Raw genomic sequence first — 15,944 nt, forward strand, 5'->3', positions numbered from 1 at the left:
TTTATACTTTTACCTAATATTGACATCAGGCTACTGACAATAATAGTTTTATATTAATCAGATAAAAAATATATTATCGAATACATTAAATTTAGTATAAATATAAAAATATAGGGAAAATGATCCTATATGATGTGGCACATAGTACGCCAAATAAAGCATGAGCCAGCGATATACAATAACCACACACACTTGCCGTTGTTTCCTACCACTATCAGTTGATTACATTGGAGATAAATGGAGGAGGAAAAGCTGAAGCTGGTGAACGGTGACGGCGTCGGAGGTGGAAAGGGAATCGTGGAGGTGAACCCCAAGCCCCAGAAAGGGCTAAGTGTGACGCTGATTGACTGGTTGGAGCAGTTGATAGTGAAACTTATGTACGATTCTTCTAAGCTTCAACACTATCTTTCCGGTAACTTCGCTCCTGCTCCGACGGAAACTCCACCCACCCAAGATCTTCCCGTCAAAGGCCATCTCCCTGTAAGCTACGATTGATTGCTTAGCTAAAACTGATTGTAATTTTGGATTACTTAAATGATTTCACTTTTGTTTCAATTGTTTATTCGTTGTATGTTACTAATAGATTTTTTTTTCAGGAATGCTTGAATGGCGAATTCGTAAGGGTTGGCCCCAACCCCAAGTTTTCCCCCGTTGCTGCATATCACTGGTATGCGAATTTCATATGGTTTTCTCGTGGATTTGATTTTCGAGTTTTTATTTAATAACCATATAGCATCACATCTAGTTATTTTTTATTTATTTATAATTTCTGTGTCTTACAGGTTTGATGGAGATGGGTATGTTTGCTTTGCTTAACCAATTTATATAGGATTAATTCATTTATTTGCAAATTTTGATTGTGAACATAAACGATAAACCTGTTTGTTGATTGTGGAATTTACAGAATGATTCATGGCATACGCATCAAGGATGGGAAGCCGACGTATGTATCTCGTTATGTCAAGACATCACGTCTTAAACAGGAAGAGTATTTTGGAGGGGCCAAATTTATGAAGGTATAGCTTGCAAGTTGCCTTCTTGACTATTAAGGTTGAACAACTCTTCAACTGATTAATCCTGATTAGTGAAAATTATGACTATTATAATGCTAGCAAACTTGTAGCAGCTGTGTTTTTATTTCTCCGAGCAGCTTCAAACTGGTGGGACTTTTTGAAAACTAAACAATAATGAAACGAAGTGCGAAATTAGAAGCATTAAATTTAATTTTAACTGCAGAAAACCTCTATGGCCAATGCTTGACATGTCGTTATCTTCCTCTTGAATACGATGTTTTTCAGGTCGGAGACCTTAAAGGATTATTTGGACTGCTCATGGTCAATATATATAAGCTGAGAGAAAAGGCTAAAGTTTTAGATCTATCATATGGGAATGGGACTGGTATTTGTTTTATTCTGTTTCTGCTAATTGCAAAGATGATGCAATGAATTACATGTAATATTCCCCTATATGCATGATATCTCTGATGCATTTGTGCTTTATGCCTATTTAGTGGTAGTATTATACCCTGGTGTCTGTTCCAGATATTGAAAGTAATGATATGGGTGAATGGTTCTAAGACGAGTGTTATTTCTCCAAACCTTCAAAGGAAGGAAATGTTGGTAGAACACTGAGCGAGTGAGAATGGATTATGTACTACTTCATTCTGATTCATTATGTTTAGCTGGTACATTTCCAGGCGAGGGCTCCAAAATTTATGTGATCCTCAATTTATTCCATGCATCCTTGACAGGCAATGCATCCTTAAAATGGAATCCGAAAAAATCTCGCCCTTTCCATTTTCCGTTGTTTCTCACACTGGTAGTTTGCCTGTTTTAAAATGTTTGTCTTATTGTTGTGACTCTGACCTGGCATACCATCATTTGAACAGCTAATACAGCTCTTATATATCACCATGGGAAACTTCTGGCACTTCAAGAGGCAGATAAACCTTGTAAGTTTGTCTTCTCTCTTTTGATTTTCTTTCAAGAAATAATGAAGGTTGAGGATGCTAACCTTCACATCAATTAGGAATCTTATTATTTCTTATTTGGATTCTCCTTTTTTTTTTTTTACTTTGATGAAACTTGGGTATTAAATTGTAGTCTGTTACAACAGATGTCCTAAAAGTTTTGGAGGATGGTGATCTCCAAACTCTTGGTATGCTTGATTATGACAAACGATTGTCGCATTCCTTCACTGCTCATCCGAAGGTTGATCCAGTCACTGGTGAGACCTATTATTTAAAAAACGAGATAAGTTATTAGTTACTGAGTGGTAAAATGCTTTGGATTTATGATATTTCCGCATACAGGTGAGATGTTTACTTTTGGCTATGGACACGAACCCCCTTATATTACATACAGAGTTGTTTCAAAAGATGGTTTCATGCACGACCCAGTACCAATAACAATAGCAGATCCAATCATGATGCACGACTTTGCAATTACTGAAAATTATGCAATTTTCTTGGATCTTCCTTTGCATTTTAGACCAAAGGTATGTCACCTTGAATAGAGCTTTGTGTTTATTTTTCTATCAGATACCTGCTTTCAAACTCTTGAAGAGGTTAATATGTGACGTGGGTTCCTAAAATGTTGTTTGTTTCCTCCTTGAAAACTTTTATTTTGGTGGGTAACTAAGACTAGTGAGTAGTGATGCGAGATAATGGAATCTTGGCTTCTGTCATTATTATTGAGAATAATAATAATTGCATCTTGTAACTGTGGACATTTAAATTTTCAGGAAATGGTTAAAGAAAAGAAGTTTATATTCTCATTTGATGCGTCAAAGAAGGCTCGTTTTGGTGTGCTTCCACGATATGCAAAAGATGACCGCCTAATCAGATGGTTTGATCTTCCTAATTGCTTTATCTTCCATAACGGTATTGTATTCGTCTTATCATTTTTCTTTTACCCCCCAAAACTTTCTTCTGTTGGTAGTTTGAGTTTACAAATAGTCAATGCATGGCCTTTTACATATTCTCACTGGTAAAAAACACCTTAAAGTCAGCTATGCAAGACCTGCCCTTGTTGATACTAAACTTAGCTTCAGGTTTCTTAATTTTTCCATAATAAAAAAGAGTAATTGCTAGAAAATGATTTGTATTGACACATATTTTCTGATCGGTTCAATTGCAGTGGCTGCATTATGACCTTTTAACAATCATCTAGGACAAGACAATTCCGCAACTTCCTCAACTCAATTTTTCAAGTCTTTTCTCTCTTTCTCTTAGGAACTCAATCCTTTAGTTATACTTACTATAAGTATAGATACCAATGGAAGGGGCATATAAGTCTTGTTTGAAACATAACTTATTCTCATTATATTTCTAAAAATTCCTAAAAATATTATACGCTTAATATTTGATCTTTGAACATGGAGGGGCTAGAATCTTACCGCTTTTATTATGTTCTGTTACTAGCAAATGCTTGGGAGGAGGGAGATGAAGTTGTTCTGATCACTTGCCGCCTTCAGAATCCAGATCTGGACATGGTCAATGGGGAGGTCAAAGATAAGCTTGATAATTTCACAAATGAGCTGTGAGAATGCTGACCTGTTATGTGAATATGCAATGATTTTGTAGAGAAAATTGTTTCTCATTCTTATCATGTAAATCAGGTATGAGATGAGATTCAACATGAAAAGTGGTCGTGCTTTACAAAAGAAATTATCTGCTTCTGCTGTGGATTTCCCTAGGGTGAACGAATACTACACTGGCAGGTACGTAATCTGAAAACGTGCAAAGGAGCGTACCTTGCTGTATGATATGCTTATCTTCTTTGATCAAAGTTTATACCTTATCGTTTTTTCTCTCTCGTGTGAATTTAGGAAACAAAGGTATGTGTATGGAACCATTCTGGACAGCATTGCGAAAGTCACAGGGATTGTGAAATTCGATCTGCACACAGAACCAGCGGCCGAAAAAACAAAGATTGAGGTTGGGGGAAATGTTGCAGGGGTCTTTGACTTGGGTCCTGGTAGATTTGGTTCAGAAGCTGTTTTTGTGCCTCGTGAGCCAGGGACCACCGGTGAAGAGGATGATGGCTACTTGATATTCTTTGTACATGATGAAAATACTGGGTATGCTTGTCCCTTGCTATTTAATTTATCATTTTACCCTGTATGAATGAGTTAGAACTGAGAAGGAGAATCGCTACTGCTCTCAGTTTGATTGGGTCGTTTCTGACTATTGTTTTTGACTGAACAGAAAATCTGCAGTGAATGTGATTGATGCAAAAACAATGTCAGCAGATCCTGTTGCAGTTGTCGAATTACCCCACAGGGTTCCTTATGGGTTCCATGCATTCTTTGTGACAGAGGTTAGTATAGTATAGTATAGTATATAAGAGTGGATAACAAACAATTTACACCAAGAGATGATAAAATCTGTCCGCATTTGTGATTGTGATCTCATCTTTACTCTTTTGCTTCTGGTGGAACAGGAACAACTTCAAGAGCAAGCAATACAGAAATGATTGAGATTTTTCTTTTTGGCCGGCTTGTCGGATGAATGAAAATATGCCATTGCCATTGCCATTGCCATTGCCTTTGTTTAATAGATAGACCCATTATATATATATATCCTGTAATAATAATGCCTCTCCAGTATACACGAGTAACTGTTTGCGCATGGATAAAAATACTATATTTCATATATATCCGATGTGGGAAGAGGGTTCTTCATTTGTATTGAGTTCTCAGTGCCAGGGGCAGGGGCTGGGACTGATACCTTTCATAAGCCTACACACACCTCTTTCTTTCCTCCCTAAAGTTAAGCGAGTGTGTAATGCACATACCTCTGGTTTTTAGGAGAGCATTTACGGTCATAGTAACCCAAAACTTATGATATTGCTTTGCATTTACCCTTCTAGTGGGAGAATTCATTACTGAGTGGTTGTTTTTAAAGGCAAGGGAGGGAGGGAGGAAAATATAAAAATGACAGAGAAAAGAAAGAATTGCTGGAACTTTTTAAAACATAACTGAATAATATAAAAATGACAGAAAAGAAAGAATTGCTGGATTTTTTTTAAAACAGAACTAAATCTCAACTCTTAAATCACTCGGATCGATCGCTTGATTCGTTTTCGACGGTAAGCTATATAAATATGTATCTTTGAATTAAAACGAGATAAAGACAGAAGTCTAAAGCTGGGTTACAGATTCATTTTTTAAAGCTGCAGTATCATGGAGGAGGAGATCTGCTACTTCCATAGTCAGGGTAGAGAGCATTACACCAGGTCAAAGTGATGATTCGGGGCAAGCTTGGCCATCAAGTCCGCCACGTAATTAGTATCTCTTGAATATTAATTTATAAATAATAAAAAGTATTAATGTAACTAAATTTGATACATTGATAGTTTTCTTGATGTTCGATTTTGATTTGCGATTACTTATGACCTTTCAATAGTTTAATAATATGTTATGGTTCGTTTATCGACGTAATCATATCTATTTGTATCTATCTTTTGTTCGAATTTTTTAAATAGATTTAAAAAAAAAATTATATGATTTCAAGTGATCAATTTATTGTGTTAATGATAATAAAGATGTGTTTTAATCATATATTTATTGTACGTTGAATATTATTTTTTTAATAAAATAACTACTTTTATTTGCATAAAAAAAATTAAACTTGGACTTCAAATTTTTGAACCAGACTGGGCCTAGCCCAACAAAAGAACAGGTAGTCCAAACCGTAAGCTGCCCGTGTCGGTGGAGTCATCCGGGTCCGGGAGCTGGAGTGTTGAAGAAGCTCGTAGTTGGTCTGTCATTATCGTTTCTTCTAAGTAAATACATTTCCGTGCTTAGCGCCATTATTACCCTTTAATCATTCCATTTGTTTTTCTCTACCTTATCTGGAGAAAGAAATAGTGTGTGAGAGCTGCTTGTCACTGTGCATTGCTCGTCTCTTTCCTTTCCTCAACTCTTTATTTGCAAGGTTAGTACATCAGTTTCCTCTCTAGACTTCCCTTTCTCTCGTGGTTTTACTGCAAGATCTGATGAAGCTTTGGTCTCCGTTTGCAAGAGATTGAAGCTAATGGTGTCGCTTTTGAGTTCGATTTCGCTTTTATGCCTCAATCTCTTTTCCTCATGTTTGTTTCTCTCTCTAAAACTTGTGGATAGCTAACAGATAGCCCTAGCTTTGGATTATGTTTTCTTAGTTTATTCGCGGATTTGCTTCAATATTTTGAAATATATTGCTTTTGATTAGCATCGCATTTCGTTAGAACTGTTTGGCTCATAATTTACAGCTGGAGTACTGTACTCCTTCTATTTTCATTGTCTTATTTCGCATTGAAATTTCAGATCGTGGTCACTTGTCGTATGTCTTGGAATGTTCCGTTGAACAAAAAATAGATATGATCGGGTTGACTTCATAAACTCGAATAAGTTGCAATTTTCGTACAGTAGAAGAAAATATAAGCAGTCGAGTCTAAGAATAAGATGCTACAAATTTAGTTACATTTTTAATTAAAATTTCTTTCTTGGAAGTTGTGTCTGAAGCATTGGAAATTCTAGCTGGTGAACGAAAATCTCTTTCTCATTGTTTGTTTATTTATTTTTCAGATTTAAGCTCAACAAGCTACTCTTGAAGTGGAGGGGTTAATTGAAGTGAAGACATGCACACATCTCCTTGATATTTTGACAACCAGTTATATCCCTTGATCTCGACTAAAGAAAGAAGCAAGTGACAATGGAATCAGAAGGGGACATTGGGGTATGTGATGAGAGAAATATTTACAGTTGTCTCTGATTTGCAGTTTGCTTTATTGATTTGATAATTTAATGTTACCCTGATTAAGCTAAATACTTGCAACAAGCCTGGGAGTTTGAATTAACTTTGTCTGCAATTGGTCTCAATTTATTATGACAATCACAACCTAGATATCACCACTTGTGATGATTTTCCTGTACTTTGTTTTCTTATTACTTATAGTTGGACATATTTGCTAGGTTTATATTTTTATACGCTGCAGGGAGGGACTGAAGGGGGGGACGGCTGGGGGCAGTCGCCTCCCTGAAAATTTCAAATTATCATATATTTTATATATTTTCTTTGTATTTTTTTGTTCATAATCTATTTTCGCCCCCTAGAATATTATAAGTTTGTTCCCTCTTAAAATTTTAGTAGTTCACCCCTTCTAACATCATCCTTTCCTGATACGCGAATCATTGAAGTTGTCCATTCTATTGCTAAATGGGTGAATTTTTACTCTTTGATTGATCAGGGAAAGCAAGTGAAGAATCTGGGTAGCCAGACATGCCAAATCTGTGGCGATAATGTTGGCAAAAATATGGATGGGAACCCATTCGGTTCTTGTGATGTATGTGCATTTCCTGTATGTAGGCCTTGCTATGAATATGAAAGGAAGTACGGGAATCAGTCATGTCCTCAATGCAAAACCAGATACAAGAGACAAAAAGGTGCTTTGACCAGTGAAGTTTAACTAGATTTTGACATGGTTTTCCAAATTTCCATAAATATTTGTGAGATATTTTGTTCATTTTAGGATTTTCTCATCAACACTAAGTATTGAATACATTTTCACATTATTGTCAAATCACCCTTCAATTTTATCAATAATTATCAGTGGTTTTCCAAAGTTTTCCAATTATGGTTATTACTGGTTCCAGGTAGTCCTTCTATTCTTGGAGACAGAGAAAAGGATGGTGATGCAGATGATGATGCTGGTGATTTCAATTACTCTTCAGAAAACCAAGACCAGAAGCAGAAAATTGCAGAAAAAATGCAGAGCTGGCGTGCAAAATATGGTAGAGGGGAGGATGTTGGTGCTCCTAATTATGATAAAGAAGTTTCTCATAACCATATTCCTCTGCTCACCAGTGGGCAGGAGGTAAGCCTAAAAGCTGTCGAAAAGCTAGTGATTTGCTGTGTAATTGTTCATTCATGGAATGATGGATTGGAACTTTGCTTTCGTCTTGGAATATTGTAGGTTTCTGGTGAGTTATCTGCTGCATCACCTGAGCGGTTTTCTATGGCATCTCCTGGAGTTGCTGGTGGGAAATGTATGAATTCTCTTCCTTGGATGAAATTAATTATTTGCACAAGAAGAAAATTATCATTTGGTTGATAGGTACCTATTGCTGATTGATATAGATATTGTAATTCCTGTGCAGCGAATATTAGGGTTGTGGATCCAGTGAGGGAGTTTGGTTCACCAGGATTAGGCAATGTTGCCTGGAAGGAGAGAGTTGATGGCTGGAAGATGAAGCAGGAGAAGAATGTTGTTCCTTTGAGTACGTCTCAGGCTGCTTCTGAGAGAGGTGTTGGAGATATTGATGCCAGCACTGACGTGCTTGTGGATGACTCTTTACTGTGCGTACCTATCTGTCTAATTTTTAAACTTTTATGAGGTTATTTGTTTTTGTTCACAGTGATTATACTTCAGTCCTTTTTCTAGGGTATTACTAAATTCTGCAATGCAGAATACACACATATACATCTATATTTTTTCAGAATTAGGAGAACATGATTTAATAAAGCATTGTGAAATTCCTGGTGTATGGGTGCTCAGTCCTGCTACAAATCTATCCTGCCTAAGTTTAATTGTCAACACATTTTCTTCTTAATTTTCAGGAATGATGAAGCTCGACAGCCTCTTTCAAGGAAGGTTTCAATTCCCTCGTCTAAAATAAATCCCTACCGGATGGTCATCATGTTGCGTCTTGTCATTCTCTGCATATTCTTGCACTATCGGATAACAAACCCTGTTCCAAATGCCTATCCTCTGTGGTTGATATCTGTGATATGTGAGATTTGGTTTGCAATATCCTGGATATTGGATCAGTTCCCCAAATGGCTTCCTGTTAACCGTGAAACGTATCTTGATAGGCTTGCCTTAAGGTGGGATGTTTTGTCTTTTCAATCTCATGAATCCTCACTAATATATTTTAAGCAGTTGTGTCAATTCAGTCCCGACAATTTTTATTGTTCTGTGATTTCAATTCCTTGGATGTATTACAGATACGACCGTGAAGGAGAACCATCAGAGTTAGCTGCTGTTGACATTTTTGTGAGTACTGTTGACCCATTAAAGGAGCCTCCACTTGTGACAGCCAACACCGTACTCTCCATTCTTGCTGTTGATTATCCAATTGACAAGGTCTCTTGTTATGTTTCTGATGATGGTGCTGCCATGTTAACTTTTGAAGCACTGTCTGAGACATCAGAGTTTGCCAGGAAATGGGTACCTTTCTGCAAGAAATATAACATTGAGCCTAGGGCTCCAGAATGGTATTTTGCACAGAAGATTGACTACCTGAAGGATAAAGTTCAAACATCTTTTGTTAAAGATCGTAGAGCTATGAAGGTAAGGGCCTGCTTGGTTGTGCCATATTGTGCTCCATATTCAAATTTTCATCATGTTTGCTTCTTTGTTTCTGTTGCAGAGAGAATATGAAGAATTTAAAGTTCGAGTTAATGGGCTCGTTGCAAAGGCACAGAAAGTTCCTGAAGAAGGATGGATTATGCAGGATGGGACACCATGGCCTGGTAATAACACCAGAGATCATCCAGGAATGATCCAGGTAGGACATTTTTGCATTCATAGATACGCTACACATGCATCAATCCTGATCAAGATGGCATATCTTCCTTATCTCTAGATTATATGATTCTATGCACTCAACGGCAAAGCAGACTTGAAAAACTCCAGCAGTGGGATATTAGTGGACACGTGAGGAAAACAAATATGCTTGAGTTATTACACTCTATTTCAAGTGTATTACATAACTGTTCTGTTATCCACATGGTCTTCATTATTTAGAATGAGTTTTATCGGGAGCAATTTGAATCCATTATTATTTACAATAAGGTTTTGTAAATTTGTAGGTTTTCTTAGGCCAGAGTGGGGGCCTTGATTCTGAGGGCAATGAACTGCCAAGGTTGGTTTATGTTTCTCGTGAAAAGCGTCCTGGATTTCAACACCATAAGAAAGCTGGTGCTATGAATGCGCTTGTACGTTGCTTCTTAACACCTTATTACTACTCTCTGTTGTCTATCATGGTCAATCTAGTTGTTAATGAATCCTTTTTGCAGGTTCGGGTGTCAGCAGTTCTTACTAATGGGCCTTTCATGTTGAATCTTGATTGTGATCACTACATAAATAATAGCAAGGCCTTAAGAGAAGCTATGTGTTTTCTGATGGATCCAAACCTTGGGAAGCAAGTTTGTTATGTTCAATTTCCACAAAGATTTGATGGTATTGATCGGAATGATCGATATGCCAACAGAAATACTGTTTTCTTTGATGTAAGAGAAATCTTGTAGTAAGCAAATTGTTTCACTTTGGTAGATGATACAGTTACGTATAATGATAGATGTGTATTAGATTTTTAGAGAACATGTTGGTGAAATAATTCCTTTTGACACATCTCATGTATTTTGCTAAATTATAGATAAACTTGAGGGGTCTGGATGGCATTCAAGGGCCTGTTTATGTTGGTACGGGATGTGTCTTCAATAGAACAGCATTATATGGATACGAACCTCCACTTAAGCCCAAGCATAGAAAAGCAGGGGTGCTGTCTTCACTCTGTGGAGGTTCTCAGAAGAAGAGTTCGAAATCAAGTAAAAAGGGAACAGACAAGAAGAAATCTGGCAAACCTGTTGATCCTACTGTGCCAGTATTCAGTCTAGATGATATAGAGGAGGGTGTTGAAGGTAAACCGTGTACTCCCTTATCCTTTTAAGCGGTGATTATTAGTTTCATGTTTTTTTGGCCTAATGAGGAAAAGTTCCATCCATATCATACACACGTGAAATCAGGTGCTGGGTTTGATGATGAAAAGTCGCTACTAATGTCGCAAATGAGCCTGGAGCAACGTTTTGGTCAGTCTGCTGCTTTTGTTGTCTCTACACTTATGGAGAATGGTGGTGTCCCTCAGTCTGCTACGCCAGAAACACTTCTTAAGGAAGCAATTCATGTTATCAGCTGTGGATATGAGGACAAAACAGACTGGGGAAGTGAGGTAATTTATCTCCTTTACTTTATTCGTTGCACCTGAAATATTTAAAACAGTGCGATTCCTTTACATGTAAAATTGATTGCTGGATTCCATTGCTATTGAGGTTATGTTAGTAATTTACTGAATATTTCTTTTGGGCTTGTTTTGAGTATAATAAATAACCAATAAAGTAGTATAGATGAATATGCGCTTGTTTTGGGTGAATTTTTGTGTCCCTAGATCAGTGACCATCAATGTATTTGAAACTCAAATTTGAATTTTAGAAATATGTCGCCATTCTGGGTAGTTGGACAAATGGTTGCTTCTATTTCATTTTAAATTCCAATTTTTGTTGCATGTGCAAGATTGTTGCTTGCCCTCAATGTGTATGGTTTTATTTAATCTTCTTAACATCGTCCCTTTCAATCTGCCATAATGAGTTAAATTTTCCTTGGTTTCTTTTGCCTTCAGATTGGATGGATCTATGGTTCTGTTACAGAAGATATTCTTACAGGATTTAAAATGCATGCCCGTGGTTGGCGGTCAATTTACTGCATGCCAAAACGCCCAGCATTCAAAGGTTCTGCTCCTATTAATCTTTCAGATCGTCTGAACCAAGTGCTTCGGTGGGCCCTTGGTTCTGTGGAAATTCTTTTAAGTAGGCATTGCCCTATCTGGTATGGTTATGGTGGTAGGCTGAAGTGGCTTGAACGGTTTGCATATGTTAACACTACCATCTACCCAATCACTGCTATTCCTCTTCTCATGTATTGCACATTGCCTGCTGTGTGTCTGCTCACTAATAAGTTCATTATCCCACAGGTTAGACTTTTCTACATAAATCACGTTCCCTTTGCATGTGTGCACGTAGACAATTGGGTGGGTTGGGTCAATTTTGTGTTTGGGCCATTTTGGATTTGGGCAAGGCACTTGAGTTAATTCTTGAGTTAATTAGGAGGGGTGGTTATATGTTCTTTTTTTTAAAATTAGGTTAAAAGCAGATAAAACTTGTTAACACTATCTGTTATGGTGAAATCTACAAGTTGGCGCATTTTATTTTAATTTCTGTTTGATTTTTTATGACTGCAGATTAGTAACATTGCAAGTATATGGTTTATATCCCTCTTTCTTTCCATCTTTGCTACCGGTATTTTAGAAATGAGGTGGAGTGGTGTAGGAATCGATGAGTGGTGGAGAAACGAACAGTTTTGGGTTATTGGTGGTGTCTCAGCTCATCTTTTTGCTGTTTTCCAAGGGCTTCTCAAAGTTCTTGCCGGCATCGACACTAACTTTACCGTTACCTCAAAAGCATCAGATGAAGACGGAGATTTTGCTGAACTTTACATGTTCAAATGGACGACCCTTCTCATCCCACCGACCACTCTACTCATTATAAACTTGGTGGGGGTTGTTGCAGGAATCTCGTATGCCATCAACAGTGGTTATCAATCATGGGGACCTCTCTTTGGTAAGTTGTTCTTCGCCTTCTGGGTGATCATCCATCTCTACCCCTTCCTGAAGGGTCTGATGGGACGGCAAAACCGGACGCCGACCATTGTTGTTGTATGGTCAATTCTTCTTGCCTCCATCTTCTCTTTGTTGTGGGTGCGGATCGATCCCTTCACCACTAGAGTTACCGGGCCAGATGTACAACTCTGTGGAATCAACTGTTGAGTTCATAGAAGGCTGTAAATAGGAAAGGTGAGAATGAATTATGATATTGTTCTGTCTTTAATTACATCATGTGCAGTATATAGGTCGTATGTTAGGCCTCTGGAAAATACTGGTATTATTCTAATATATATACGCTTATACGTTTTCGAGTGTCGAACCAACATGGAGACTATTAATCTATTTCTAATTAAATTACAAGTCAGTACCACAGATCTGCCTTTGTTTATGGTATTAGAAAACAACCTTTGATTGCCCAAATAGGTAAGTTTCATTTTGGTTGTGTTGCTTGAAGCTGTGACTTGTACACTGATTGGCTCTCCGGCACGACAAAATTAGTACCACTGCCAAACAACTCAAGATACATACAAAAACAAGCTCCTCCTGTTCCTTCCAGAATTTTTTTTTTGCTGTTTTGCATGCCACGATCCTTACAAAAGCAAGCTCATCAGCTGCTGAATGAAGACTGCTCGGATCTAAATTTTATTTATTTTTTAAAAAGTTTAAGGGTCATTTTAGTTTATGTAGTAAACTCAATTTATCATTTTTGTTTTTATTGTATTTTCATATCAATTTAACCCTCAAAGTTGTTTAATTGTATTATTCTATACTTACATCTAACCTAAAACCCTGAATTATACATTCTAAGTTAGATTTAAGGTTTAGGGTGCATGGCTTATATGTTATGAGGTTATGGTTTAGGATTTAATGTTTATAATTTATGGTTTTAAGTTAGAAGTATGATGAGGGTTTAATTGATGCGAAAATATGATAGGTGTGAAATGAATAAATTGGGTGGCAAAAGTTACCCTTCTAACTTTTTAAAATCATAATGTTTTTAGATTACAGATGGGAATGTAGTACTATGATAACTTTAAAATTTATGATATAAATCCATCACAAATCATTCAAATACATCACAAAAATATCATAAACAAAAAGAGCAAAATCTGATGCGTATATTATATCAGTAATTTGATCATTAAAAGTGAGCTTCATCGGCTACGAATTGGTGTGTTATATGTTGATTTCTGTTATTTGATTTGCTGTTACTGCATATTAGTAGCAATGATATGCTTTGTTTTGGAGTCATTGTCATCTATTTTTCTATTATTAAAATATACAGATATTTATTCAGACTTCTAGTTTTAGTTTTAGTTTTAACTTTTATTTTATTTTACCCATGTATATTCTGACCGTCCATAATTACTAACCCAGCTCAGAACATCCCTTCATTGTAATTGAAATTATTAATATTTATTATGTAATCTTTTTGAGTAGATATGCAGTATTTTAAGTTAAAATCTCAATTATAATCTCAATTATTATTAATTGTATAATTTTTTAAGACATACAAGATAATGATTTAATTAAATTTCATTATAAATTAACTTAAATTAAGTTATAGCATAAAATAATTATGGACAAAATTCTTTTATTTGTTTACCGTGCCCCTAATTACACCTCACTTGTTATTTTTTGACACGTCTTGTTTTCCTATTTACGGAAATTCAAAAGTTAATTTCCATCAGTCTTCAACAAATTTTTTTTATATTCTTTTTGAATAAATAAATTTCTTTCATCCTGTTCAAATTGATTTAGTTCATTGATTAATCAAAACATTAGAACAAAGAAACTTCACCATCTCTTACATTTGCCTCCTCGATCCGCTCGTCAACGATGCCGGAGATGCTAATGTATTGAGAGACGATGATGAAGTACTCTACGATGCGCTTGGAAGTGATGAAGAAGTGGCTAAAATTTTCAACAAGATGGAGCACTGTTTTGGTTTCTAATCCAGAAACTTAGGTTGACGCAAACGAAAACTACAGGATCATTGCCTATTTTAGCAGCCCTTGGATCTTTATAGCATTTGTGGGCGCCATTGCTGCACTTCTCCTCAGTGCTCTGCAGACTTACTACATCATTATTCCAGCAAAGTAAGTTTTCCTTCAACAGACTTATTACATCATTACACAAATAGGAAAGGTGGGAATGAAGTAAGATAGTGCAAATTACTGAAATGCACATCAGTGAGAACATGGGCCGAATGATATATTATTTATCAGCAGTGTGATGTAACATTTTGGACATTGTTGCAATATATAATTAGTCGTATTGTATCTTGTTTTATCGGCTAGTTCACTCCCGGTCACCAAATTCGTTTCTGGCAGTTTGCTGGATGGGTATCATTGGCGAAGAACTGGTTCTGTCTAGACTAGATCGACTAGACAACATGTTATGGTACTTGGTTTTCCATTTCCATGCATACATTAATTAGTTCCATGTTGATAACTTATATTTTGATGATCACAGCTAAGGCAGATGGAGGAAATGAAAGTGGGAAATAATAATAATAATAGCAATTACAACAGGATCCCCAGCCCCGGGAGCTCAGGTGCATCAATCCCATCAAGTGGGACGTTGACCAGCATATGTACCGACATTGGGAAGTTCTGCCGTCCGATGGATCACGTGATAGTGGAGACTCAGGTCAAAGGAACGCTCATTCAAAGGCTGGACCAAGCAGAGGATCGCCTACTTAAGGTGCATATATATAATCACATGATATTATGTATACGACTCATAGTCTTTGACAAAAGTAAATCTCTCTCATACAATTTCTTTGACTTGAACACACCACAAGCAGGCGGTTCCTATTGTTGGAACCAACTGACGTTGATTAGTTGAGTATGTTAACCAGTGATGTTGTTGTTTTGAAACAGCTGTGTGTGCAGTTGGAGGAAGAATTGGAGAAAGAGAAGAGGAGGCAAGTGGAGAAGAAGGGGATCAAACAGTTTGTGAAACAATGTGTCGTAGGGAAACACAGACGGGCGCAACGGAGAGTTGGCAAAATAAAATAGAGAGCTTCATACATATAATTTAGTGTGTATATATTTATATATGTTTAGCGTGCATGGACGTTTCTTTCTGTTGTTTTTTGGCATACTTTTAATGGCGGCCTTGTGTTGAATTCCGTTAGCTGTTGTTGTCTCTTGAAAGTGGGTTTACCTGTTCAACGTTGGAGGGTGTGATGTGTGTGACGAAGATGAAGACCAAATGGGTCAGATGATTTCAGATACCATCGGGCTATGAACCTTACCGCACAATTGAAGGCACTAAAGCATAAGGCCAACATTCATGTTACATAAATTAAAATTTCAACCTCAATTCATATCGTATAAAACAATTATATTATGAACCTGTTGAATTACCGAGACTTCAGTAGTAAAAATGATACAACACAAATTTTGTTTTAAGGTTTATATGGTTTTTTTATCTTTCGATTTTTTCATCTTAACTAA

At 36.6% G+C, this 15,944-nt stretch overlaps 3 protein-coding genes across 3 annotated transcripts; all 3 read left to right on the top strand.

Annotated features, from left to right (window-relative positions):
• Positions 1–199: 199 nt before the first annotated feature.
• On the top strand, positions 200–4,683 carry LOC120172395 (carotenoid 9,10(9',10')-cleavage dioxygenase 1-like). Its single transcript, XM_039179856.1, has 14 exons — positions 200–480; positions 597–667; positions 783–797; positions 905–1,016; positions 1,299–1,398; positions 1,889–1,951; positions 2,116–2,226; positions 2,312–2,496; positions 2,743–2,881; positions 3,422–3,539; positions 3,619–3,720; positions 3,829–4,080; positions 4,208–4,319; positions 4,443–4,683. The coding sequence occupies exons 1-14, from the start codon at positions 238–240 to the stop codon at positions 4,473–4,475; spliced, it is 1,656 nt and encodes a 551-aa protein (XP_039035787.1). The 5' UTR covers positions 200–237; the 3' UTR covers positions 4,476–4,683.
• A 1,147-nt stretch (positions 4,684–5,830) lies between these two features.
• On the top strand, positions 5,831–14,746 carry LOC120172394 (cellulose synthase A catalytic subunit 3 [UDP-forming]-like). The gene is made up of 16 exons (XM_039179855.1): positions 5,831–5,938; positions 6,568–6,718; positions 7,230–7,425; positions 7,636–7,856; positions 7,956–8,028; positions 8,140–8,338; positions 8,600–8,866; positions 8,987–9,332; positions 9,412–9,549; positions 9,854–9,979; positions 10,061–10,273; positions 10,420–10,684; positions 10,790–10,992; positions 11,440–11,790; positions 12,058–12,735; positions 14,691–14,746. Exons 2-15 carry the CDS (start codon positions 6,695–6,697, stop codon positions 12,640–12,642), a joined length of 3,207 nt encoding a protein of 1,068 aa, XP_039035786.1. The 5' UTR covers positions 5,831–5,938; positions 6,568–6,694; the 3' UTR covers positions 12,643–12,735; positions 14,691–14,746.
• LOC120172399 lies at positions 14,128–15,702 on the top strand. The gene is made up of 3 exons (XM_039179858.1): positions 14,128–14,579; positions 14,814–15,186; positions 15,366–15,702. The coding sequence occupies exons 2-3, from the start codon at positions 14,965–14,967 to the stop codon at positions 15,501–15,503; spliced, it is 360 nt and encodes a 119-aa protein (XP_039035789.1). The 5' UTR covers positions 14,128–14,579; positions 14,814–14,964; the 3' UTR covers positions 15,504–15,702.
• Positions 15,703–15,944: the final 242 nt, after the last annotated feature.

The sequence above is a fragment of the Hibiscus syriacus genome, unplaced genomic scaffold, assembly GCF_006381635.1.
Source record: "Hibiscus syriacus cultivar Baekdansim isolate YM2019G1 unplaced genomic scaffold, ASM638163v2 tig00111850_pilon, whole genome shotgun sequence".
NCBI classification, from domain to species: Eukaryota; Viridiplantae; Streptophyta; class Magnoliopsida; order Malvales; family Malvaceae; genus Hibiscus; species Hibiscus syriacus.

Bases quoted from the DNA above. Each gene is read 5' to 3' on its own strand.
- LOC120172395 (XM_039179856.1), top strand. From the start codon at position 238: ATGGAGGAGGAAAAGCTGAAGCTGGTGAACGGTGACGGCGTCGGAGGT. The intron at 2,227-2,311 runs GTGAGACCTATT...TTCCGCATACAG, and splicing joins GAAGGTTGATCCAGTCACTG to GTGAGATGTTTACTTTTGGC. The intron at 3,721-3,828 runs GTACGTAATCTG...GTGTGAATTTAG, and splicing joins AACGAATACTACACTGGCAG to GAAACAAAGGTATGTGTATG.
- LOC120172394 (XM_039179855.1), top strand. From the start codon at position 6,695: ATGGAATCAGAAGGGGACATTGGG. The intron at 7,426-7,635 runs GTGCTTTGACCA...TACTGGTTCCAG, and splicing joins CAGATACAAGAGACAAAAAG to GTAGTCCTTCTATTCTTGGA. The intron at 10,274-10,419 runs GTAAGAGAAATC...GCTAAATTATAG, and splicing joins GAAATACTGTTTTCTTTGAT to ATAAACTTGAGGGGTCTGGA.
- LOC120172399 (XM_039179858.1), top strand. From the start codon at position 14,965: ATGGAGGAAATGAAAGTGGGAAATAATAATAATAATAGCAATTACAAC. The intron at 15,187-15,365 runs GTGCATATATAT...GTTTTGAAACAG, and splicing joins CAGAGGATCGCCTACTTAAG to CTGTGTGTGCAGTTGGAGGA.